At 40.9% G+C, this 27,639-nt stretch overlaps 1 protein-coding gene across 1 annotated transcript in view; it reads left to right on the top strand.

Moving 5' to 3' along the window:
• Window positions 1–24,113, top strand: part of LOC127438489 (aryl hydrocarbon receptor-like) — a 68,285-nt gene extending 44,172 nt beyond the window's left edge. Inside the window, exons 7-11 of the mRNA XM_051694119.1 lie at window positions 9,047–9,249; window positions 10,729–10,838; window positions 12,441–12,582; window positions 15,614–17,159; window positions 21,174–24,113. Of these exons, the coding sequence (XP_051550079.1) occupies window positions 9,047–9,249; window positions 10,729–10,838; window positions 12,441–12,582; window positions 15,614–17,159; window positions 21,174–21,335 (2,163 nt within the window). The 3' untranslated portion in view covers window positions 21,336–24,113. The remainder of the gene's footprint in view (window positions 1–9,046; window positions 9,250–10,728; window positions 10,839–12,440; window positions 12,583–15,613; window positions 17,160–21,173) is intronic.
• Window positions 24,114–27,639: the final 3,526 nt, after the last annotated feature.

Here is a 27,639-nt window from a genome sequence, read left to right as displayed (position 1 = left end):
CGGGTATAAAAGGAGCTGGTATGCAACCACTCATTCAGGTTTTGTGCTGAGGAGCCGAGACAAGGTCCCGGCCATTTCAGCGGGTAGTTCAGCATTGTGGCAAGAGGGACACAACGTCTCATTCCCTCCATCAGGGAACGGAGGTTATGAATGTAACCAGGACGTTCTCTATCTGTCACTCACTCGATGTTGTGTCGATGTAGTGACACTAGGGGTCCCTATACAAAAACGGCACGACTACTGAACTGCGTTACATGGACTAGCGATGCGAGACGGGCAGACCTCTGTGTGCCTCGTAGCCAGCGCACCAGGCCGTCACGTAACCTCCCCCAACACTCTTATGAGCGTCAAACAGTCCTTCAGGAACAAGTCGACTGCCCAACAAATAGGGACAGGCTAGCCCAGCCATGGCCTCTTTTCCTCTTTTTCATCCCAAAAAGAGTGGAATTTGTTAACCGACTGGGGGCCATAAATGTCTATGTCGGGGGGGTGTCACTCCCAAGGGGAAGACACTGCGGAGACCACACCCCGCCCAGAGAAGGGGGTGGGGGTATTTAGAGTGGAAATACGTCACATGGTCTTATCGAGTCTTGTCGGAAGTATGTCATGTGGAGAAGTCGCCTGGTAGGTCCTACCTTGGGGGGGAGGAGTTTCTACAAGCATGGTGACTGGGGGCAGAGGGGCCTCTGCCCAAGGAAGACGCAGTTTACCAATAGGGAAATGATTTAGGGATAACATCCCCGGGTCGCCCGTCTCAGGGGCGCTTCAAAGCCTCCCTAGGGTTCTTGGCAGCCAGCCATGAGACGGGTGGCGTCTGCTTCCTGCTTCCTGCTTCCACGCCGGAGCCGGGCCACGGGGGCGGGCTTTGGCAGAGCCGGTGCTGTTGCTACAGGAGGACGCCCTTGACGACGAGCAGATGGGGTGTGGGGTCTTGAGCCGCGCGGGGACAGGATGTGTTGAATGGCCTCCATCTGCTGCTTCACCGCTGAGAACTGCTGGGCAAAGTCCTCGACGGTGTCGCCGAATAGGCTAACCTGGGAGATGGGGGCATCAAGGAACCGTGCCTTGTCGGCCTCTCTCATCTCGACCAGGTTGAGCCAAAGGTGGCACTCCTGGACCACCAGGGTGGACATCACCTGCCTGAGAGACTCCACCGTGACCTTCGTCGCCTGGAGAGCGAGGTCAGTCGCCGAGCGCAGTTCCTGTATCAATCCTGGGTCAGAACTACCCTCGTGCAGCTCTTATAGCGCCTTGGCTTGGTGAACTTGCAGGAGAGCCATGGCGTGAAGGGCGAAGGCGGCTTGTCCAACGGCACCATAGGCCTTAGCCGTCAGGGACGACGTAAACCTACAGGCCCTGGACGGGAGCTTCGGGGGCCCGCACCTGGTGGCGGCGTTCTGCGGGCACAAGTGCACCATGAGCGCCTTATCCACCTGGGGGATCACCAAGGGTAGTGAGAGCGGGGAAGCTGAAAGATCAGGATTGGGCAGTAAAAGGTGCCCCCCACGATCTTGTCAGCTCCTCATGCACTTCTGGGAAGAAAGGGACTGGGGCGGAGCAGGGCGAGGCCGTGAGCAGCGCTCTGGGCCAAGGAACCAATCATCGAACCGCGAGGGTTCAGGGGAGAGTGGAGGGTTCCACTCTAACCCGACGCTCGCGGCTGCCCGGGAAAGCATGTCCGTCATCTCCGCGTTGGCCTGAGACTGGGCGACCACACCCGAAGGAGGGAGCCCAGCCGAGGCGTCCGCGTCAGAGTGGACGAGCCCGCTCTCCGATGCTGTGCTTGTTAACTCATCATCTTCCCAGGCTCTGAATAAGAGGTCTCATCCGAGAGCCCGACCAGGGCAAGCGAGCATGCTGGAGAATGGGAGGTCCGTGGGGGTTTACCCAGCGGAGGTGCTCCCATTGAGGTCCCCAAATCGCCCCCAGTGCTAACCGACATGGCCTCATACCCGTAGGTAGAAGGACCGAGGCGGGGAGCCAATGGGGTGGCTTGCTTTCTTACGACCGTGTATGGTCATGTTCTCGCAATGAGGACAAGACCCATCCATGAATGATGTCTCCACGTGGGCAGCGCCCAGACACATAAGACAGCGATTGTGGCCGTCAGAAGCGGAGTGATAATGACCGCAACCAGGAATAACACACAAACGGAAAGACATCTTCAAAAAGACGTTCCGTGTGTGCCGCTCTTTTAGAATGAAAATATACTCTTTTTAGAATATACTCTTTTTGTTATTCTGCTGAAGCGCCCAGGGTGTTCTCTGTACTCCACGGGTGCAGAGGGGGAGAAGCCGCTGAAATGCGGCGTAAAATCCAGCAGATGAGGTGAATGAACTCGCGGATTAATTCAGCTTCAATGAATAGAACCGCTCGGCACCGAAGAGAAAATCTGAATGAGTGGTTGCATACCAGCTCCTTTTATACCGGTATGTCCAGGGTAGTGGCATGCAAATTCCACTCGCCAATTCCCATTGTCCTTTTTTCAAAGATCAGAGGTGTTTAGGGCTCCCAAGAGTGACCCCTAGTGTCACTACATCGACACAACTTCGAGTGAGTGACAGATAGGGAACCAACGACTGCAGGATTTCTCTAGACTTTGTCCTTATTTCCTCTCTCGTTGCCCCCTTCCTCTGTCTCACTCTTTTATTTTATTTCCTCTCCATTTTTACCACCTCCCTCAAGAAAGGCATGACTATGCTTTGCTTTTCAAGATAGGAAAGCTAATGGGGGTCTCCCCATATGCTCAAAGAAATGCATTTGCCTGAGCAATAAACCTGGGCAGCCTCAAACTTTTTTCCATTACATTTTTTGTTCTTATTTTTACAATCCTCTTGGTATTTTTGGAGCCTGAATTTATTCGTCATAGCATCTAAGAATAGACCTAACTCAGAGTAGATGCCATATGAACAAGCAAAATGTTATAAATGAGCAAAAAGTCAAAAACATACATTTAAAAAAAAACATAGTATTAGCCAAAATTATGTATGTATATATACTATATATAATTTTTTTTTTTTTTTTTTCTTTTTTGAGTGAGCCTTTAGAGATATATCAATTAGCAATTTACAAAAAAATAAAAAATGTAGGTGTGGTATATATGTATGTGTCCCTTGGTCATAGTAAGACAGAGAGGATGTAAAGAAGGGTTGATTCTTAGTAGACAATGCCTTCCTGTCACAAAATGTGTGTGTAAGTGTTTGCACGCAGATTCAAAGGTGACACTAAATAACAATAACCATGGCTGACATTCAGATAAAACACTCGCTCATGGATGTCATTAATGTTTTGGTGTCACGGCACTCAGCCAATCAGGACAAATCGTGTAAGGTTGACTAACCAATCACAAAACAGAAAGCATTCAGATGTGTCATACTTCCTTTACTAAGAGTTGAATTGGCTTGAACTCTATTGCCCACACTCTATTGCCCATCACTTACAATGATATTGTTTGCAAAGGGCACATCAACAAAATCATGACTCCTGCTGTGTACGTACATATATCAAGTCGTCATTTTTATTTGTATAGCACTTCTCACAACACACATCATTTCAAAGCAGCTTTACAGAAAATCATGCATTAACAGAAAATGAGACTGTAATATCTATCAAGTCTTAGAGTCATCAGACGTTTAGTTCGATTAACTATGATTGTAAATTGTGTATAAATATAAATAATTAAATAGTTAAATAATAATTGTTTTTAGAACCCCAATCAGTAAGCCGAATGCGACTGTGGCAAGGAACACAAAACAACATAAAATGTTGGTTAATGGAGAAAAATAACCTTGGGAGAAACCAGGCTCACTGTGGGGGCCAGTTCCCCTCTGGCTAAACAGCATGAATATAATGCCAATATTAGTTATTTGTGTGCAGTGCAAGCCATGATTTAAAATTAGTAAACTGAGTAAGTGTTAAGGGCCAGTGTTTAAACAAAGATTTTGTATGAACTGTAAGATTAATGACTAATGTCTTCCTGGATTAACTGCAGAAGTTCACATAGATGCATTGTCCTTTGTTAGTTGGCTGATGAAGGCTTTTGTTGGCAATTAATTGATAGTCTATGTATTCCATTTCAAGAGTGTAGTCCATCAATAAACAAATGTGATGCAGGCAGAGATCAATGAGGTGCATCGCAGTTCAACAGGCAGGTCATTTCGATGAGGTTTGGTGGGACACCAAGTCCAAGGTTCAGGCAGAGGCATATGAAGTATCCATTGTCTTACAGTTGGAATTGGCATCAGTTCATCCTCTCACGTCCATCGTAAAAGACTGAAGAGATGTCTGGCTAGCACCGGCTGTAGTTTGTCATCATCACTCAGCGACATGTAGCAGTGGAGTCCAACACCAAGCAGGAATGGAGCTGGATCTGGCCGGCTCTGGTAACCTCGGGATATGAATCCTGAGGTTGAGACAGGGAAACAAATATAATAATATTATCGTAGATGCCATTCAATTTATTGTGAGTTATAGATTATGAGAAATGTTTCTGGTTCCGGCAGACCTAACTAAAGCAGCCTAATTGTGAGTTGATGGATAAATGAGGTGTATGCCTGGCTAAATAGATGAGTCTTAAGTCTAGACTTAAATTGAGTGAGTGTGTCCCGAACAGTGTTAGGGGGACTATTCCATAGTTTTGGAGCCAAACAGGAAAAGGATCTACCTCCTTTTGTGGATTTTGATATTCTAGGAACTATTAGCAGGCCAGAATTTTGTGATCGTAATGAACGTGATGGAATATAGCATGGGAGAAGGTCACTTAAGTACTGTGGAACTAGACAATTCAAAGCTTTGTATGTAGTTAACAGAATTTTTAAATTAATATGAAATTTAACAGGTAGCCAGTGTAACGACGATAAAATTGGGCTAATATGATAATATTTCTTGGTTCTGGTCAGCACTCTGGCTGCTGCATTTTTGAACCAATTGAAGTTTATTTATTGAACTTGCAGTACATCCTCCCAGTAATGCATTACAATAATCTAGTCTTGAGGTCATGAACGCAAGAATTAGTTTTTCGGCAACAGCAACAGAGCATGTGTTGTAACTTAGCAATATCTCTGAGATGAAAGAATGCTGTTTTACAAACATTGGAAATTAGATTTTCAAAGGACAGATTGGTATCAAATATAACACCTATAACAAGTTCTTCGCTGTAGAAGACAACATAACAGTACATCCATCGAGAGTCAAATTATATTTTAGCGGCTTATTTTTAGAGGTTTTTGGTCCAGTAATTAGTACCTCTGTTTTGTCAGAACTGAGTAGAAGGAAATTTCTGGCCATCCAATCTTTGATTTCATTGATACACTCTGCTAATTTGGAGAATTGTGAAATTTCGTCAGGTTTAGAAGAAATAGAAAGTTGGGTATCATCGGCATGACAGTGGAAACTTATTCCAGGATTCCTGATAATATCTCCCAGGGTGAAGCATATATAAGGAGAAAAGCAGAGGCCCTAAAACTGATCCCTGTGGCACTCCATACTTTTGTTTGATTTGACAATTCCTCATTTACACATACAAAGTGGTAGCAGTCTGATAAATAGGACCTGAACCATGCCAATGCAAGTCCACTAAAGCCAACATAATTCTCCAGCCTTTTCAAGAGAATGTTGTGATCTATGGTGTCGAAGGCAGCACTAAGATCTAAAAGCTCTAGAAGAGAAATGCAGCCGCGATCAGATGATAAGAGCAAGTAATTTGTAACTCTGACAATACAGACTCTGTACTGTGATGGGGCCTAAATCCTGACTGAAATTGTTCATATATACCATTTCAAATTAACATAGTTGGGAGGACACTACCTTTTCTAGTATTTTTACATAAATGGGAGATTTGAAATTGGTCTGTAATTAGCCAATTCACCAGGATCAAGCTGTGGCTTCTTAAGAGGTTTGATAACTGCCATTTTAAAGTTTCTTGAGACATGTCCTAAGGTTAGCGAGGAGTTAATAATATTAAGAAGAGGTTCTGAAATTACAGGGAATACCTATTTTAAGAGCTTAGTTGGTATTGGATCTAACATACATTTTGTGGATTTTAATTTTTTGATAAGTTTTGTTAGCTCTTCGTGACCTATGACAGCGAAGGATTGAAGTTGCTCATGGGGAAAATTATGAGACACTGTTTTCTGAGGTGCTGTGACAGTTGATTGCATAATTCCAATTTTATTTCTGATGATTTCTATTTTATCGGTAAAGAAATTAAGTGAATGTTGTCACGAATTCATTACTATTGTGCTGCGATGGGATATCTGGTTCAGTCGAGGCTTTATTCCTAACCAGTTTAACCACAGTACTGAATAAACACCTAGGCTTGTTGTTGTTATTTTCTATGAATTTGTTAAAATATGCTGACCTATCAGCTTTTAGTGCCTGTCTGTAGCTACAGACACTATCCTTCTATGCACCGCAAAATACCTCTAATTTTGTATTCTTGCACTTGTGCTCCATTTTCCAAGCTGCTCTCTTGAGAGCATGAGTGTGATCATTGTATCATGATGCGGGGCTTTTTTCTTTAATTTTCTTTAGTCGAAGGGGGGCGACTCTATCAAGAGTGCTAGAGAAGACTGTATTTATATTTTCTGTTATTACATCAAGTTCTTCTAGACTTTTTGGCTTACTGAGAATGTGAGGCAATTCTGAAAGATTATTAGTGATGCTGTCTTTAGTGGTCGAAAGAATAGTTCTACCTGAACGATAGCAATTGAGTGGCATTAGCTGATTGTAGCAAACAAGAGACGAGGTAATGATCTGAGATGTCATGATTCTGTGGTAGAATTTCTATAGTATCAACATCAACTCCATATGACAGAATTAAATCTAACGTATGATTATGGCAATGAGTTGGTCCTGTCACATTTTGTCTGACTCCAAGAGAGCTAATCCCATTGTGTCTTTTTCATTATCTATGTGAATGTTGAATTCACCAACAATTAAATCTCTATCTACAGTTACTACTAGATCTGATTGAAAATTTGCAAATTCACCAAGGAAATCAGAATATGGCCTGGGTGATCTATATACTGTAGCAAGGGCAAAAGATGTCAGAGATGTTTTATTTATATCTGACGGTGTCACATTAAGCATTATTAGTTCAAAAGACTTAAACTTATATCCTGTCCTCTGAGTAACACTAAAAACTTCACTGTAAATTGTAGCAACACCTCCTCCTCGACCCTTCAGATGAGGCTCATGTTTATAACAATAACTTGGGGGAGTAGATTAATTTAAACTAATATATTAATCCAGTTTAAGCCAAACAGAGTGCATCCAAACTATGATCTGTAATAATTTCATTTACAATTAGTGCTTTGGTTGAAAGAGTTCTAATGTTTAGTAGCCCTACCTTTATATGACGTTTATCTTAATTATTATTATTATTATTTTTTTCAAGTTTAACCTTAATCACATTTTTTCTAAATGATTTAGTGAAGGGTTTGAGTTTGGTAGTTCGGGGAACAGACATGGACTCTATATGATATCTAGGTGATCCAATCTCTATGTGTTGTAGTTTATGTGACCTGTGTGACGTCTCAAGGCAGCTAGTAGACATTCGGATTTACCAGTTTGTCTGCTTCCTGACCTGGGCTCAAGTTAATCAAATACTATCACTATTAAGACTATGAGCCAAATTACTAGAGAGGAGAGCAGCACCTTCCCTGGAGGGATGGAGTCTGTCTCTCTTTAGCAGGTCAGGTCTACCCCACAAACTCTTCAAATTGTCTATAAATCCTATGCTATTCTCTGGACAACACTCAGACATCCAGCCATTCAGTGACATTAATCTACTATAAACCTCGTCACCATGAGGAGCAGGGAGGGGACCAGAGCATATTACAATGTCTGACATCGTTTTTGCAAGTTCACACACCTCTTTAACGTTATCTTTAGTGACCTCTGACTGGCAAAGCCGGACATTGTTAGTGCCGACATGAATAACAAGTTTAGAAAATCTACATTTAGCATTAGACAGCACTTGTAAATTTGATCTGATGTCAGATGCTCGAGCCCCGGAAATGCATTTAAAAATAGTGGCTGGTTCCATGTTCCTTACAATAGAATCACCTATTACTAAGGCTCTTTCAACATGATTCTAAGTGGGTGCATCATTAAGTTAGGAGAATCGATTGGAAACCATAACAGGAACAGGAGAGTGGTGTCACTTTGCTGAGCGAGTATGCCGCCAAGACACCCAAACGCCCTGCTGTGGGGGCTGTACAGCCGGAACCAAAGTGTGTGTGTTGCTCTCTGTACTACCCGCATCGGAAACAGTATCTACTGGCTTCTCCTTCTCCCTGGCCTCCACTAGCGTTCGATTGCGTGTCTCTAACTCATTAACCTTCTTCGTCAGCCTGACTAATTCCTTACATTTATAACATGTAAATCCCTCATTGCTGACGGAAGAAGCTATAGTAAACATGTGGCATGCAATGCAGGAAGAAATAACATGAGCGGATGTCATGACTTACCGCAATTGTTTGTTGTTGTTGTTGTTGTTATGGTTGTTCTTGAGTGGCGAGGGTTATCGATGTGGTTCGATGTAGTTCCTGATCAGTAGATGTTTAAGATTGATGCAATAATCCATACAAAACAGAGAAAACAAATGCACGCAGTCAAGATGCGAGATGTAGACAAGTGGAAAAAAAACAAAGGAAAAAAGAGAGAAACGGGTGCTCGCAGTAAAATACACGCAGTTGAAACAGTAGAAAAGCTGAAAAAAATAAAGCATGTGGTAAAAAAAAACATGATATATATATATATATAATAAAATGTTTATCAGTTGAGTACGTCTTTCATACTTGCAGATTTAAAAGACTGAATTTTTGTTGTATTCTGCTAGCAACATTTTCTTATACTTGCTTATAATTCGACTTCTTTTGGTACCTTGTTCATATTATCAAACTGCAATTATGATGACTTGTGTTTCTAACATGCTGTAAACACAATTTCCATATCAAACAGTTTAATATTTTATATATTTTTTGTGGAATCCCTTTTGAGCTGGCAAAATACATGATAATTTCCCTTTCTGTGTAACCCAAAGGCCCTGAATCTACAAGGACGTCTGAAATTCTTGCATGGACAGAACCGGCGATTGGATGATGGAGGCCAAATGCCGCCCCAGCTCGCCCTGTTTGCCATAGCAACGCCCTTACAGCCTCCCTCCATAATGGAGATCCGATCCAAGAACATGATTTTCAGAACTAAGCACAAGCTGGACTTTACCCCAATGGCCTGTGATGCAAAGTAATGAAGGCTCCATTTAAATCCAAAATATTACAGTTTAATCTAGCAACAACTAATTGAAAATTATCATTGTGGTTTCCCAGCTGGCACAACTATTTTAAAAATGTTTTATTTAAAGATGGGAAAAGGATGTGATGGCATTTTTATCCTGCCTACTTCATATGACAGATGTTTTTTTGTTTTTTTTACATAATAAATACATATTTTCACAACGTTACAGAAATGTTATGACACACAACATTAAAACCACCTGCCTAATACTGTGTAGGTCCCCCTCATGCCGCCAAAACAGCGGCAACCCACATCTCAGAAAAGTATTCTGAGATTATATTCTTCTCACCACAATTGAGTACATTAATACATTTTTTTTTTTTTTTTTGGTTCCTGGGTAGTAAGTGTTATTTCCTATTTGCTTATGCCTCAAAAGTATAGAAAATGGCTATTATTCCCCACAAACTTTGCTTTTGTGACCAGGACAGTCATATTTTGAAATGTACCTATTTCCAATGAGAAAACGGGCGAATTTGTGTCTTTTCCTTCACATAAAGTCAGAAAAAAACAACATATGAATCCAAATTAACATGTATTTATACTAAAGTAATACAAAAATGACTATAAAAGATTTAGAAGTGAGTAGTTTTTCGAGATTTACGATTATACTGTAAATCACTTTCACGAATCAGCCCCCAAATGTAGTCTCCCATCATGTTCTCGTTATACTGTCCTTGGTAGCAGCATTCAAAGTCCGGTATATCCTGATGGAAGCGCTCGCCTTGCTCCTCCGAGTATGCTCCCATGTTCTCCTTGAATTTGCTATTCTGTGGTGCAGGTTGCTGCTGTTTTGGCGGCACGAGGGGGACCTACGCAATATTAGGCAGGTGGTTTTAATGTTGTGTCTGATCGGTGTACGTATCCTTTTTATGAACGCAACATTTTATGAACCTCGTTGTCACAAATTTTTTTAAACATTTAATTTCATTTTACAGATTACTTATCTAAACCAAAAAGCTACAAACAAACATTATGGTTTGGTGTGGTTTTAAGTAGTAAAATTAAATTGTTTTGACATTTTGAGGCTACTTAAAGAAAACCAGTTATTTAAAAAAATATATTTCTGAAACTCTTTAGATTGGTTGTATAAAAGATGCATTTGCGACTAAAATACGACTTTGGAGAGATACAATTTATTTTTGGTAACCCAAATACGTCGTCATGTTTTGGATTTTATGCATGTTTAATAGAACTTTTTAAAAATGCTGTATTTTGACAAAACTTAACTGCAACCAAAATGCTTTGTGAAAAGTAATAAAACGTTTTGTACATGCTGGGTTATTTCTTATAAGTCAAAATCTACAGACAGTACAAAATAATTCCAATGCACCCATTTAATTTTAATGTCTTTTAAAAGATTTATAATTTGACATGCATATATAGAAAATGGTGCCAAAGTCATATATGTTGGTTCTGACTGTGTTTTAGGGGGAAAATCATTCTTGGCTACACAGAGGCAGAGCTGAGAGTTCGTGGTTCAGGGTACCAGTTCATCCATGCTGCCGATATGCTCTACTGTGCAGAGAACCATGTTAGGAGTAAGATTTTCAAATTTCTCTTTTTGTACTTTTGTTTAATTAAGGTCAATTTATCCTAAAGGAATTATTTCAAAGCGCAACCTAGCTAAAAATGCAACTACATGTCAATTGAATTAATCTGGTGTTTAAGAAACAGCTATACTTAAATTAGTCTCTGCTGATGTATTGTTACATTGTTTCCAATGGCTTGCTTTCTTAAATAAACTCTAGTGACACTAAGGTGGTTTTCATACTTGGCATGTTTGCTGCGGTCCAAATCCGAGTGCTATTATTCCAGGCGATTGTTGGTCTGGTTTCAGGCTCTTTCAGATTCTGTCAAACCCCGGTGCTTTTTTCGTCATCCACTGTACATGCGTCATCACAAAGTGCACAATGCGGGTTGCTATATTTGTGTGTCTTCTATTAATTTGGTCCCATTATCCACACCAGAATGAACAAAACTTGCGCTTCTGTGTGTCGCATACCATAATTCAGCAGATATGCATGTCCAGGAGAAGGCGACAATATCTGATGCTGGCAAACTGTCTTTTTTGTGGAGACAGCTGGTTGTGAGCAATATAGTTGCAGCGCTGCTTATGTTCCCCTTCTACTCATGGTGCACATGTGTGTGTTTTTGTGTAACTGATGATGTCGTCATGCTTAAATCGGCAACAACGCGTACACAAGTTATTTACTTCCTTAGCAAGGACAGGTTGCTCCAGTTCCACAGTTCCATTGCACCCCAAGCTCAGACCACCTCCTATAGGTAGTCTCTGGTTCGGTACCATCGCCTGCTTCCCGGTACACAAAACAGCATTCATATTACACATTTTTCATGTGAACCGTGCACTGTTTCGTACTAAACTGCCAGTCTGAAAGCATCAGCCCTGTGTGCTTAGAAGAACATTTGAACAAGTGACAGTGCCCCCATTCAGGGAGGTTCACAGGAGATGATGGGGATTTACATCTAAGGAAATCCATACATTGGAAGTAACATCTGTTGATGATGTCAATGATATGGGCAAGCCGTGGGTGGATCTGGTGAATCCTGGTTCTTCTACAAGTAGTGAACATGTAAAAAAAAATTCCAATAATCCCACATATTATGGTGGAGATTGTACAAATCCTTGGAGCTATGAAAATATAGAAATGTAAACTAGGGTCAGAAATCCATATCAGCATTTTAATATGGAACCAAAAGCATACGGCCTCAATCAGTGCATAAACAACACCAGCAAGGTTGTTAACTCTTGATTTTGATTTTAGGGTGGACATATCTTGTGATTTCATCAGCATATTATCTGCACAATATCTGTTAAATAGTCAAGCACCTGATAAAGAAATTGTCCCAAGATTTTTTATGACTATTAGTAGTTGGCTCCAAACATAAGATTGAACAACTGTGGCTATGTCAGTTATGACTTGCCAGCCATTAATGACACCCTAGAAACAATGTCACAAAAAGTTGCATTATTTGGGAATTTGGGAACCAACATTTGGTCAGCCTATCTGACAAGTTGACAACTACTATATAACCAGAAATCATGAACTAAGCAAGTATAACTAAATGCTTTGCAGTGTCAGAGATTTCAGTTTAAAAACTGTTGACCCTTTCCCTTACAGTGATCAAGACTGGAGAAAGTGGCCTAACTGTGTTCAGACTACTTACAAAGGACAACCGCTGGAAATGGGTACAAGCTAATGCTAGACTTGTCTACAAGAACGGCAAGCCTGACTACATCATCGCCACCCAGAGGCCTCTTGTGTAAGTATATTAATACTAATGTTCTGTTATGCTAACAATTGTCGCACATGATGTATTATAGATTTAGTTCCCCTTCTGTCACTCACTCGACATTGTGTCGATGTAGTGACACTAGGGGTCGCCCTTGGGAGCCCCAAACACCTCAGATCTTTCAGAAAAGGCCACTGAGAATTGCCGAGTGGAATTTGCATGCCACTCCCCCGGACATACGGGTATAAAAGGAGCTGGCTCGCAACTACTCATTCAGATTTTTTCTTCGGAGCCGAGTGGTTGTACTATCAGCGAGCTGAATGCTACTGCTGTTCCATTCACCTCTTAAGAAGCGTATGCTGTTGGATATACACCGCATTTCGAGCGGCTTTCTCTCCTTCTGCACGATGAGTGCAGATTTCGCCCCTGGGCACTTCGGCAGTGCTAAAAGAGTGTATATTCCTGCTAAAGAGTATATTTTCTCTATTAGAGCACACACATTGACTTTGAACGTCTTTTTAAAGACGCATCATTATAAAGATGCCTTTCCATCATTGTGTGATTCTTGGATGCAGTCGCTATCTCTCCGCTTCCGACGGCCATGGGCGCTGCCTCACATGCCTGGGCAGCGATCACACTGAGGCAGCATTTGTGGATGGTTCATGTTCTCATTGCGAGAATATTCCTTCTTCCAGGGGAAAGCCTCTCTTGCTGCCTCCCACGCCTCTGACTAAGGACCTTCTTTCTCAGGGATGGGGCACCATCTGGCACCCACGCCCAGACCTCTGGAACCTCCACGTCTGGCCCTTGGATGGGACATGGAAGACCTAAGTGGCCTTCCACCAGCAGTAGTAGACATGATCACTCATGCCTTAGCTCCCTCCACGAGGCAGCTTTATACCCTGAATTGGCGTCGGTTCGCAAATTGGTATTCTTCCCGAGCTGAAGACCCTCAGAGATGCGCAGTCAGGTCAGTGCTTTCCTTCCTGCAGGAGAGGCTGGAGGAACGGCTGTCCCCCTCCACCTTGAAGGTGTATGTGGCCGCCATAGCAGCACACCATGATACAGTGGACGGTAAGTCCTTAGGGAAGCATGACCTGATCATCAGGTTCCTGAGAGGCACCCGGAGGCTGAATCCTCCAAGGCCACACCTGTTCCCCTCATGGGATCTCTCCGTGGTCCTTCTGGGCCTTCGCAGAGTCAGTCGAGTTGAAAGTCCTCTCCTTGAAGACGGCCCTCCTGATTGCACTCACCTCCATCAAGAAGGTTGGGGACCTGCAAGCATTCTCTGTAAGCGATACCTGCCTGGAGTTCGGTCCGGTTGACTCTCACATAATCCTGAGACCCCGGCCGGACTATGTGCCCAAGGTTCCCACAACCCCCTTCAGGGATCAGGTGGTGAACCTGCAAGCGCTTCCCCAGGAGGAGACAGACCCAGCCCTGTCGTTGCTGTGTCCAGTGTGTAATTTGCGCATCTACTTGGATCGCACGCAGAGCTTTAGACAGGGAAAGCTGTCTCCAAACAGAGGCTTGCCCACTGGATCATGGATGCCATCACTATGGCATACCAGGCCCAGGCTGTGCCCGCCCCTTCGGGAATACGAGCACACTCTACAAGGAGTCTGGCATCCTCGTGGGTACTGGCCCATGGCACATCTCTAGCAGACATCTGCAGGGCAGCGGGCTGGGTGATACCAATACATTTGCGAGATTTTACAATCTCCAGGTTGAGCGGTTTCGTCCCGTGTTCTGTCAGGTATGAACAGGTAAGTTCGGGAATACGGACAGCTGGCCAGGTGTATCACTTGCGTATAGCGCCTTTCCCCTCCAAAGTGGCAAAGATGTGCGCTTCTTTTCCCATGCGAGTTCACGGACCCGTGAACCCTGGATGTCCTTCCTCCTTAGGCCTGTGGCTCGCGAATTCAGTGGAGGAATTCACATCCGGAACCAGTACATGTGCTAATATGCCCTTACTGAGATAGGTGCTCCACAGGTGCCGGTTACTCCAGAAGCCCCCTGTGATGTATTTTCCGCAGTACGGTCTCCCTGTCGGCAGACCTGCGTCTCCCTTCAACAGAGCCCTCTCTGTCCTGGTCGCCATGTTTGTAGAGCTCCTCCCCTTTCAGGCAGGACCTATCACCGCGCTTCTTCCATGTGCGGCTCTTAGCCCACATGACGTGCTTGCCACATGTTACCTCCCCTCCGGGCAGGATGTGGTCTCCGCAGGGTCTTTTCCCCTTGAAAGAATAGGATAGGAAAAGAACACCTTCCCCGGTGCATATATTGAGCGTTAAAATGGCCCCAGCCGAATAACTGAATACTCTGTGGAGAGAAAACATAGTGGGAAAAGGCCACGGCTGGCACAGCCTGCTTCCATACTAGATACGTCTCTTCCCCCCAGGGATGTGGGGAACTATACGATGTTTTTTGGGGTGTTGGGGGAGGCTACATGCAGACTGGTGCACCTGCTAACACGCATGCAGCAGCTTGCTTGCACCTGCACCGGCAGTCCACGTAACACAGTTCAGCTAGTTGTGGTGTTTTGTATAGGGACCCCTAGTGTCACTACATCAACACAACATCGAGTGAGTGAAAGAAGGGGAATGTCTCGGTTACTGTCGTAACCTCCGTTCCCTGACGGAGGGAACGAGACATTGTGTCCCCCTGCCACAATGCTGTACTACCTGCTGAAATGGCCGGGACCCTGTCTCAACTCCTCAGCGCAAAACCTGAAAGAGTGGTTGCGAGCCAGCTCCTTTTATATCCGTATGTCCGGGGGAGTGGCATGCAAATTCTACTCGCCAATTCTCATTGGCCTTTCCTCAAAGATCTGAGGTGTTTGGGGCTCCCAAGGGCGACCCCTAGTGTCACTACATCGACACAACGTCTCGTTCCCTCCATCAGGGAACAGAGGTTACGACTGTAACCGAGATGTTTATCAACATGCTAGAGTGCTAATTGGAAGTACTGCTTGCTATGTATGTTTTGAGATATTTTGACAATAAATTAAAGGACGATTTTGTACACCTCCACTTATAACGTTTCTCATACATTTATACAGAGAAGAAGAAGGTGGGGAGCACTTGAAGAAGCGATCTATGAATCTTCCTTTCACCTTTGCCACTGGAGAAGCTCTGCTGTACCAAACCAGCTACCCCTTCCCAGGTTTCTCTGACAACCTTCAGGGCAAAGGCAAGAGCAACAAAACCAAAAAGAGCAAGGTGGATAAAGACTCCAAGGATGATCTGGACCCCAACTCTCTTCTGGGAGCCATGATGAGACAGGACAAAACGGTTTATGTTTGCCAGCCTGCAGTGGAGCCAAGAATGTCCTTCCATAGTAGCCTCTTCAGTGAACAAGGAGAGACTAGCTCTTTCTCTTCTTCTGCAGAGAACGATAGTTGGAATCCAGTGCAGAATGGTGTAGTTGCAAACTCCAAACAAGAGCCTTCAAGTTTTGACCCACTTCTAGCAACATTAGACTCTCTGTCCCTGGAAAATGAGGAGAACTGCTCCAACAGCGAGCTCTTCAATGCCCTGGAAAACCTTGGACTCAATGCAGAAGATCTGGAGTTACTTCTTCTGGATGAGAGGATGATCCAGGTAGAGATGGAACCAGATTACATCCCATCTCTTAACGATATTCTTACCAATAATGAAATAATTTCCTACGTCCATGATTTGTTGGAAAACCGTAACGAGGATGGACCAAGTGGTGAAGATACTTGGATCCCTGTTGCTGCACTAGATTCTGCTGCACCTCCTAAGCCATGTTCTGCTTCTGAGTCGGCTCCTCAAGTTACTTCCTCTATGCCTGCTCCGTACATACCTTTCTGGCCACAAAAGCAGACAGCACCCATAGTTCAGCTTTCGCAACGGATGCAGCAACATCTCAACGGACAGTCGGTTTGCCACAAAACTGAGACCTGGATCCATGAGCCAATTCCTCAGGTGTCTACAACAAACACTGAGACAACTACATTTAACCAGCATGACTCCTTGTTGGTTAACCCGGTAACAGGTTTGCACAATGGTCATTGGGTTACAGAACACATGCAAACCAACTTGAACAAGACCTTACAGTTTGTAGACAAGATAACGGAAACTAGTAAAGCACAACCACAGCAATTGCAGCAAAACCAGTTGCCACTCCCATTCCAGTATAAAAACAAAACTGTTGAGGGTGGCAATACCCCTACAAACGGCTACAGTGACCCTCAATGGCACAGATACAACTTCACCGACCAAGTAGACCTCGTCACAAACAGATCTTGTTTTCCTAATGGCCACCCCACCACATATGTACGGAACACAATGAGTAACTATGTGGGTTACAGTATGGCTGATGGATCAGGCATGGATTTTACAATGAACAGCAGTTCAGCTGGGGATGTAGGGCAGTTTCAGGGAGTCATTGCATCATCTGCATCCTATCAGCAGGGTTATCTGAAACAGCAGCAGCAGCCAAAGGTCACATCCACTTATTACACCTCCTATACCAAACAGAACTCCTCACTAGAGCATATCCTGGGATTAGCCCCACCTCCGAACCTCCCCACATTGACAGATTACGGCTCTGATATGACCCATGACACCACCCACAGTAAGGTAAGAAAAAATAAGGGTAGATGGATATGCTCTTGGATCAACATCCTTTGTTGGTTCTTGATCAACATTCCTACTAAACAGTCAAACAAACTGATCCATAACCTCAAGCCTTATGGATCATTTAACCTTAAAATCAGAGGTAGATGACTGGTTGATGTTTAAGCCCCTAAACCCCAACCCTACATCTGTTTGGTTGATGGGAATGTTGTTCCAGGACCAACAAAGATGTTAATCAAGGGATATGTCACACTTGAATAAAGCAGACTCTGATCATTTTTATAGGGGATGACAAACGATATTGCATATACTGGTATTGCACCATATTTCTTTCTTTAATTTTTTTTCTTTTATTTACATTGTCATGTTGGTCTTGAATGCTGGTATAGATTGTTTCCAAATGTATTTACATAATGGTAGACACTTTAAAGTCTCCATAAACTGGCTCAATGAGTTTATTTTCTGTCTTGAAACAAGACAGTGGGCATCAGATGGCTTTAAAGCTATTAGATTAAAAATCACAAAACACCAACTTTAAATCACCTTTTTAACACAGAAAATAACTTTAATTAAACCTTTATGTGGTGTTGAAACAGCTCAGAAGGTCTTGGATAGTAGTGTGTAAGGTATTCTCGGCCCTACCCTCTTCATATTTCTCTCTCTTTTTTCCATTGGCCCAAATGCTCACTCTGATCTAATTGTGCTCTCCGTAAGAAACCAAGACCTAATAGGTCACAACTAATGTGATGAGATTGCATAATGCACAGCGACAGACCTACAAAATCTTGCCAGGCTCTGGAGATCTGCCTTGGGGTCCTGCATAGGTAGATATTTGCTTTGCTCTTATGTTTCTGTATTATAGTGACTGTGGTCAAGATTGTAATCTTAAGTTTACAGGTGTAAGCTGCTTCCCAGTCGACCCACTCACAACAGACAGGCTTTTCTGTTTTTTTATACTCACAGTAGACAACTTTAGCATTTAGTCCATTGTAACATGGATGCCTGAGGCTATGAAAGAGAGAAAGAGGGATAGGAGCCCCCACAAAAGGACCGCTCATGCAGCAGACCATAGTCGGAGACTGTGGGCCCCTGTCTGCACTCATTTATCAAGACGGTCTTGTCTCTCCACATCTAGAGCACCATGCTGTTGTCCATTTTGGTTGAGGTTTGGGATGGTTTTCTTAGTTTACATTTATGCATTTGGCAGACGCTTTTATCCAAAGCAACTTACAGTGTACTTATTACAGGGACAATACCCCCGGAGCAACCTGGAGTTAAGTGCCTTGCCCAAGGACACAATGGTCGTGGCTGTGGGGATCGAACCAGCAATCTTCTACCAGCTATGTGCTTTAGCCCACTATGTCACCACCAGTTGATTGTTAGTGGTTCATGTTAAGTCCACTATCACTATTACTATTGCTCAAGCTTAGTGTTATGAATTTGAAGAAACTCCTATTGTAAGTGTTGAGTATTAAACTGTGGTGCCCAACTCCCTAATTGTTTGTGCTATGGACATGAATCAATGATAATACCTCAAATCATGCGGCTTGTTGAGAAGAGGTGTAATCAGACTTATGATTTTCACCAAGCAGAGGATAAAACAGGCAAAAAACCAAGACAACATTGGAGGAGGGACCCAAGCCATATCTAGGGACCAGAATATCATATAGAATTGGGAGTGGGTGCTTTTGACTTGATCCAGAAAGCAATCACTGAGCAGTGCCCTAGCAAACACCTAGCAACATGCTAAAAAACACTTTCAGCAAGATTTCAGTGTCTTATATCTAGCAGAATGGGAAGGGCTCTATGTGTGTGTTCAGGGTCATTGCTCTCAGCTGAAAGGACAATAGAGCTTCACTGCCCAGCCAGGCGTGAGCAGCCATGACCTACAATCCAGCTTTAATTTTAGCTCATGCATACTAACATTCATACACACATAACCAAACTTTCATATACAGTGGCAAGAAAAAGTATGTGAACCTTTTGGAATTACCTGCATTTATGTATAAATTTGTCTTAAAATCTGGTTTGATCTTCATCTAAGTTACAATAATGAACAAACACAATCTGTTTTAATTAATAACACAAATTATTGTATTGTTCTTGTACATATTGAGTACATCATTAAAACATTCACAGTGTAGGTTGGAAAAAGAATGTGAACCCCAAATCTGGTATTCAATTAATTAAACTAGATTGAAGGTGTAGGTTAGAGCTACTTTGACTGATAAAAAGGACTCAAACATTTTTAATTTGCTATTCACAAGAAGCATATGCTGGCGTGGACCGTGCCTCTCAAAAAAAAGATCTCAGAAGACCTACGATCAAGAATTGTTGCTTGGCATAAAGCTGGCAAGGGTTACAAAGTTATCTCAAAGTGCTTCAGTTGAATTGTTTGTTCTGTAAGGAAGAATGGTCCAAAATTCCTTCTGAACACTGTGTAGAACTAATCTGCAGCTACTGGAAACGTTTGGTTGAGGTTATTGCTGCCAAAGGAGGATCAATCAGTTAATAAATCCAAAGGTTCACTTACTTTTTCCACATCACTGTGAATTTTTAATGAGATGTATTCAATAAAGACATGAAACATTATAATTGTTTGTGTGTTGTTACCTTAAGCCCAATGTGTTAATCTATACTTGTGACTGATGAAGATAAGATCACATTTTATGACCAATTAATGCAGAAAACCAGCTAATTCAAAAGGGTTCACATATTTTTTTTGCCACTGTACTTACTATAGGAGCTTAGTTTTACTTTTACCTTTAAATTTAAGTAGAGTGCAACAACACATATGTACATAATAAGCACATTTTATCAAATGTAAAAAGTATGTGGTAGTTAGTATATATCTTTATACTAACATTATATGCACACTACATTCTTACCAACAGACCAAAATATTTATTGATGACTCATCTTGCACTATACAGATTTTTGTCCAATCAGTTAATAATTATTAGTGATATTTTGCAGGCAACCATCACTTTTACTATTGCTCATACTTGGGGTTAGGGATTGTTCTAAACATCTAATCCTAAGTATTAAAGGAATAGTTCATGGGGGTGCAGAAAAGTAATTTCAGTGGTGGAGAAAGGTATAACATTTTGATGAAAGATTATAAAATATCATGTCTTTAGACTAGGGACATTTATTAAGAAACTAAATAGTGTACATTTTGATTTCATGTAGCCTTCAAAGACTATCTTTGAGACTTGCCACAATTTGATGGAGATTAGTTTAGGTTAGCATGTAGCATGTTAGCGGTTTGGGTCTTTGGTTATTTTTATGCGTTTATCTGTTGTAAATTCCCTATTAAAACACAGCTGGATAGAGGGAATGCTCGTTTGTTGCCAAAATAACTATATCAGTGGATAACACACTTTGTTGCTTGGTCAGTGTGATAATTTTGTGATTCTATATGTGATCCTGATAAACTGATCATCATGTTAGGGTCTTAAACGACCATCACAAATCTGCTGTCCAGCTGCCACTAACCTGCTTAAATAAACAACCACTATTCTAGTTCTGTAAGCTAGCGATAAACATTGAAAATGAGCTGTGCATTTAGGTCAATAGCAAAGAAATCACTGCTAACGCTAATGAGTTAGCGTGCCTGCTCACGGTCACATTTTTCTGTATTTACTGAAAAATGTATTTTATTTATTTATTTTCATTTTAAAAATCATTGTACAACACAATCTTTTTTTTACTAAAATACAATAAAAAATGACTGTTATGGTAATGAGAATCACCATTGACAGATACTTCCACGATATACCTAGGGTAAGATGGTGCCCCCTAGGGAGTTGGTTCCCTACGCAGACTGCGTAGTATGCGTGTAGGGAACGGCGGTACTGCATTTAAAGCTAAGCTAAAAAGCTAAATGTTGCGATGCTGAGTAAATTCTATATGAAAAGAGTTTCAATGTGTTTAATTAACATGTTTAATGATTATTAGATTATCATTTTTAGTTAGATACTGTCTCATGATTGATTATTGTTTGTTTGTTTCCAGATGGAGACTGGCTTCATACTCAACTCCACTACTGTGGCCTACACAGGAAGTTGTCTGGTTCCCAATGGCAACGCAGTGGCCACCCCCGGCAACAGTCCCCATGCCCTTTCTGAGCCACTCCCACCTCCTCCAGACCCTCAGACCACTGGCTTCTACCTCTGATCAGACTCAGACAGATCTGTCCGGAGAGACAGTCAGTCACAAGTCGACTAGCAAAAAAAAAAAAAAAAAAGTGACTTTTTGTGTTTAAAGTTTGCTTATCAACTTGAATTACATTTATTTTAATTTATACTAAATGAGCCACATTCACCTTAGGAATATCAAACCACTTATAGTCGCTGAAGAAAATCAAGCCAACATAAAATGATAGCACTCTCAATTACAACATATATGAAGATTATGTTTGGATTATTTCTGACTAAGCGTAAGAAATTAATGATGCTTTGTGAAATCTACAGAAAATGTCTGCAGTTGGCATTCAGTATGCAGTTTAATGGGTCATTCACACGGAACACGTTTCTGCGGAATTATGTTTTTGAATTACTTTTCCATGAAACGTGCTGGACAGATGTCTTTGTCCGTTGCGATGCATCTTGCTGCTTTTTTAACGTTTCGTGCTACGATCGAAACTTTTTTAAGATGCCCTGTCAAACTAAAAGAACTTTAACTTCTAAAAATGTGTCTTCTTGAGACACCTGAATTTTCTTCCGTTCATTGCGTTGCGTCCAAATCTTTGCTGTTTTTTTTTTTTTTTAACGCAAGAACGCATTCTGTGTAAATGGCACAATTAGAGATGTTCCCTCTGTAATAAGTGTGTTTTGGGTGTATTTTTTTGTGTAGGTATGTGTGAGAGCGTGTAACGTCAGTCGCAATTTATTGGGCCTCTTTCATGAAACGTGAGAAAAGCACATTTCTGTGTAAATCGTATGCACAAATTCTATTCAACAACAGTTTTAATATCAATAGTTAATTAATAACTATTGAACAATAGTTTCGTTCAATCTCAAATTATAGTAAACATTGAATTACACAAAGACTGAAGAAGAAATGTCCATGTATAATGTTTGTTATGACAGTCTACTTAAGAATGGTTTTACGAACGATTTACACCGAAATCCATTCTGCTTCATGTTTCACGAACGAGGCCTACTGAGACTTATTCATTAAATGCGAGCAGAACAAATTTCTGCATAAATCGTTCATGAATCCATTCTTGCATATATATTGGCATGGTATTGAATTCAATGGTTTTACTAACAATTTACACAGAATGTTGTTTGCTCGTGTTTCATGACTGAGGCCAATTGTCTGTAAATGATGTCAAGAGTGTATGTAGCATATAGCCGTTACGAAACCAATTGTTCAGAAACAGTAAATTATTTCAATTTTATATGAACAAGATTGCGATGCATACTTGTTTATGAATAGGCAAGAGTGTTCCATTCCTTTTAACAGTCATATAGTAAACGATAATTTAAAAGTAAAAATACACAAGATGTCAATAAAAAAGCAGTAAAAGTTAGCTGTAAAAAAAAAGTCACTTAGCCATTGCCTGACCTCTTCATCTCACTATTACATTGGGTGAGGTTATATTTCGAGAAGCTGATTCTAGATCAGCGTTACAAATCTACTTTTACCAGCTTCCGTCCTTTTAGATACAGGTGTTCAAGTGTTTAGTAATTCCAGAACTTATCCATAATGATCTTGCGCATATTCGTAGGTATTTGTACATAAAGTGTACACGTACGTTTTTGTACATTTGAAAAGACACTAAAACATACAATATCAACGTATTGAGAGAAAAATTTAATTTTTTTTAAATATTTACGAACTGGTCGGATCTGAAATTCTCACCGCATGTGATCGAGTTCAATATGCAAACACAATGAGGTAAATGCGTTGTGTTAAACGTTTAATCGCTATTTTATTCATTTAATTATAAATACAATAAAACCAACCTATGAATTCAATATTCTACAAACCTCAAAGGATGTGTAAACATTTGTCTCTAAACTCGTTTTGCGTAAATTTAAGTTTTCAATTTACGATTTACATTTTTCTATTTACTCTACCAATTCGTTGATATTTCAGTGTCTATCCAAACGAGAAGCACACTTAATGTACAAATTCATACAAATACTAATGAGATTACATTGACTCATCAACGAAACCAATTCAAAAGCGGGGTTTGTTTCGTCTTGGAAAAAGAGATTCTGGAAACTTACATTATTGAATGTGTTGCGTATTTTGTAAAGCAGTAAAAAAAAAAAAAATGTTATGTGATATTATTTCATCAAGGTGTTTATTAATAATATTGTTAATTTTAATAGTATTATAAAGTCACAGAGAAAATTACTTTTCAGGCCAGCCTCTGTTTTTAAGTTTTAATTTTAAATACATATATACTGTACAGATGTTTCTTATAAGAGGTAACACTCAAATTGTAACTATGGGTTCAAATTTCTTTAACACACATATGAGAAAACAATATGACAATCATTTACGAAATGTTTAAGTACAAGTTTGTAAATAGTGGAAAAACTGTTTATTTAATATTGCCGTAAGCACTATTTTAAGAAGCACTGCCTTTTTAGCGGCACAAGATGTAGCTTCTAGAGAATTTTTTTGGAGTAAATGTTATATAATTTCTTTAGGTAATGTGTTCTGTTTGTCTGTTTTAAAAAAAAAGAAAAAAGTTATACACTTTTAATGAAAAAAATTACCTGATTATCATGATTAATTTTACTTTCAGAATTTAAATGTTTTGCTATTTGGTTAGAAATTATGTCAGCCATGTCAAGTCTTTTTTTAAAGAAATTCACATTTCGATTTATTTTAATATTCTAACACACTGAAAGTAGAGGTGAAGATATGCAGTTCTGTCTGTTTGTCATTTGACTGCTTGTTGAAATGTACAATTTGGTCCTTTAATTAAAGAATCTGTGCAATCACAATGAGCCCTGTGCTATGATGTTCTTCCAAAACCAAATCATCCACTCATTTAAACAGAGGTTTCTTTCTCGGGTCCATATATTTTTGCATATTACCTACTGACAATATTTACAATACTTAAAGCGAAAGTTCACATTCTTATGTTCTCATACTTGGAAAGAAAGCCATACAGGTTTGGAATCACATGAGAGAGAGTAAATAATGAGAGCCCTTTCCTGATATGGACAGTACCATAGTTTACCATGTATTTTTACGTCTTCAAACTTCACAGGTGATTGTTACCTGGGGAACGAGGCCTGGTGTAAATGCACTTGTCTCACGCGAATATGGATCACCAGTTTCCATACATTTCTTCCTAGTGCTTTTATCCCAATGTCTGTATCGATCTGACTGTGGACAGGGCAAATGGCTCCTTTTTACACCCATGGTGGTGTGAAAAACAGACCCACTGAAAGCAAACAAACATGGAGGGGTGGGCCAGATTGCCACTAGAGACTAAACATGTTAACACCTGAGGAAGTCGGTAAGTGCCATGGAAAGCCAGGATTTCAAGCGAAGACAACTTTTATTAATTTAAGGAATATTCCGGGTTCAATATGTTTAGCTCAATCGACAGCATTTGTGGCATAATATTGATTACCATAAAAATGTATTTCCCAAAAAAGGGATAAAAATAATAAATCGAGGTTACAGTGACCCCGATTTTTGCTTTTTATTAAAAGAAAATGAGGGATGAGTAGAAATTAATTTTTGTGGTAATCAACATTGTACCACAAATGTTGTTGATTGAGCTTAACTTGTATTGAACCCGGAATATTGACAGAATTCGAAAATAAAGAGCTCTGTTTGGTCGTTCAGCGTAATGTTTTGCTAATTGCTAAACTTTTCAAATGAAAGAAATAGTAATAGTAGAATAGTTACCAGAAATTTGGGGGTGGGCTTTTTTTTATTTTAGTCAGCAAGCAACCAACTAGTTCTGCCCTAGCAACCACCCAGCACACCCCAGCAACCGAATAGCAACACTCTAGCCTAGTGTCGTTGTGGCAACTTTTGCACAGGCAAACTCCTCTCACAAAATCGAGAATTCATGACAAATTTTCTGCAAATTCGTCACTGATTATTTTCACATGCAAATGAGCTTTGCAGCAAACTTGCGGCAAATTCTCCATTGTTTCCCAAAGGTTTGCTGCAGTTTCACCACTACCGGTAAAGAGCATTATCAAAATAATGAGTGGGAAATTTGTGGCAAGTTTGTGGCTAGTTTGCCAGAACTCTTTTTTTTTTTTCTTTTTTTTTTTTTTTTTTTTTTTTGTATGGGATGTATTTGTTTTCATATGTGGTACAAGTTGTAAAAGGTCTAAATAATCTGTGCTCACTTGTGATGTGCTCAATCACTTGAGATGAACAAAACATCTCTCCCTTGGTCCCACCATAGCAACAGAGGCAAAACAGAGATGTGGTGAAAGAGGGAGAAAAAGAGAGCGAGAGAGAAGATGCAGTGAACCAGTCTTAAAGAGAGATAGATAAAGTTGGGAATATGTAGAGGAGAAAGAGGGAGTTGCCTGGCTGTCTCCAAACTAGTGATGAGAAGTTAGATCCTTTTCCACAAACTGGTTCTTTCAGACAGTTTGTTTCAATGAACCAGTTCAAAAAAAATGATTCAACAGTTCCTTTACGTCATTGCATAATGAAGTCACCAGTACATAATGCTATCAACCCTACGTCGAGGAATACACGCTCAAACACGTTCAAATAAAGCCATATGTGAATGCATATTGCTGATTATTACCATTTATTCAATTAAGTTATAATAATAAAGGAGTTTATTTTCATCAGTGTTTCATTCAGTGATCCTGCACCATGCATACGACTGGCAACTATTGATTACATCTATAAGTTTCCTACGTTAAAGTTTTGCACCAAATACAGACACTGATGTACATTGATTTTCTATGTGTCTAAAGCATAGAAAGTGAATAAACTAGTCTTAATCAACTCAGCCTTTTTACACACAAAATAAAAAAAAAAATGACATATAATCTGCCATTACAACATAACAACTTCAAATATAATCTGCATGCACAATACTGAATAGTAAAATTCAATTACATCTCTCACTGAAACATTTCACCCCCTGATTCAAGTCCTTGGTTCATGCATGCTCATCAGTAGCTCACTGATCAGTTCACAGTATATCAGACATATCCGAAAGAGGTGATTCTCAGTTCAGTGTACTGTTGAGTGTTGACTCGAGAACTGCTGCGACTGGATCATCACCATAAGTTGACAAAACGGTAATTACAATCAAGTCATAAACATATTTCCAGTATGTTTTATTTGGTATACTTTCTGCTGTTCATCAAAATACATCATAAACATACATCTTGCACCCCTTAATCAAAAGGCACATGTATGCTTGATATCAGCAGCTCATCAGTTCTTGCTATGTCGAACACATATGAAAGATGTGATTTTCAGTTCAGTGTACTGTTCACTCGAGAACTGCTGCGAGCGACTCGTACTGTTGACACGAGAACTGTTGCAATTGGGGTGTTCAGTCCAATTTGTGAACAAGTTGGAGCGGTTTATTGCTAAGGAGAGGAAAAGCCGATATCACCAGTTCTAGGATCATATTATCATATCCCAGTTATCGGCTCATTTCGAGTCGGAGTTTCAGGCACGTCCAACAGACATGTTAAGATGGAGTAACTTGTCGATCAGTGTTGACTTGAGACGCCAACGGTTTCAAATGATTCAGGCCGATTTGGTGAACTGGTTCAACTCGTTCTCTGAAAAGAACTGTTTCAAAAGAATGACTCTTTCACTACTTCAAAAGTTTTCTTGTGCTGAAACAAGCTTGATGTAGCGCAACAAATAACAGGTAAATAGCAGGTGTTTCGAAACGCATTAAAGTTCTTTTTAACTTGATACGGCATCTAAAAAACCCACGCAAGATGCTAAACAGACAGCGAGACACATTGCAACATCTTTTTTTGTAATCGTACCGTGCCGAACCGTGCTCAAGTGGAAATGCTATTGGAACCGTTCCTCAGCATGCTCAGAATGATTGGGCTCGAAGCCTCCATTTGCTGTTGATCGAACAGAAAGTACAACACCTAATTCATGGCATTGGTTGAGTCAATGTAGTTGTGTCGGGCTGGATGGTTGCTCAAAACAAATGGGAATTTTTTTACCATCACAAAGACACAGTGTTTACAGTTTGAGAAAATTAACCAACAAATTGCTTACTTAGAGTTGCCTCTTCATAGTAAGCTGTGATAGGACACTGAAAAAAACCTTCAGCTTTAAATCATGCGTGAGGGCAACGAACGCTATCCCATCTGGTCCAAACTGCAAGGTCTACTGTGACACAAGTCACAGAAAATTCATGATGGTTATGGAAGGAATGTGTCACAACACACAGTGCATCACACCCTGCTGCGTATGGGACTGCGTAGCCACAGACCGGTCAAAGTGTCCATGATGACCCTTGTCCACCATTGAAAGCACCTAT

The sequence above is a fragment of the Myxocyprinus asiaticus genome, chromosome 49 (genome assembly GCF_019703515.2).
Source record: "Myxocyprinus asiaticus isolate MX2 ecotype Aquarium Trade chromosome 49, UBuf_Myxa_2, whole genome shotgun sequence".
Classification (NCBI taxonomy): Eukaryota; Metazoa; Chordata; class Actinopteri; order Cypriniformes; family Catostomidae; genus Myxocyprinus; species Myxocyprinus asiaticus.
The sequence above is the reverse complement of the archived record's forward strand: the minus strand, read 5'-3'. Positions and strand labels throughout refer to the sequence as shown.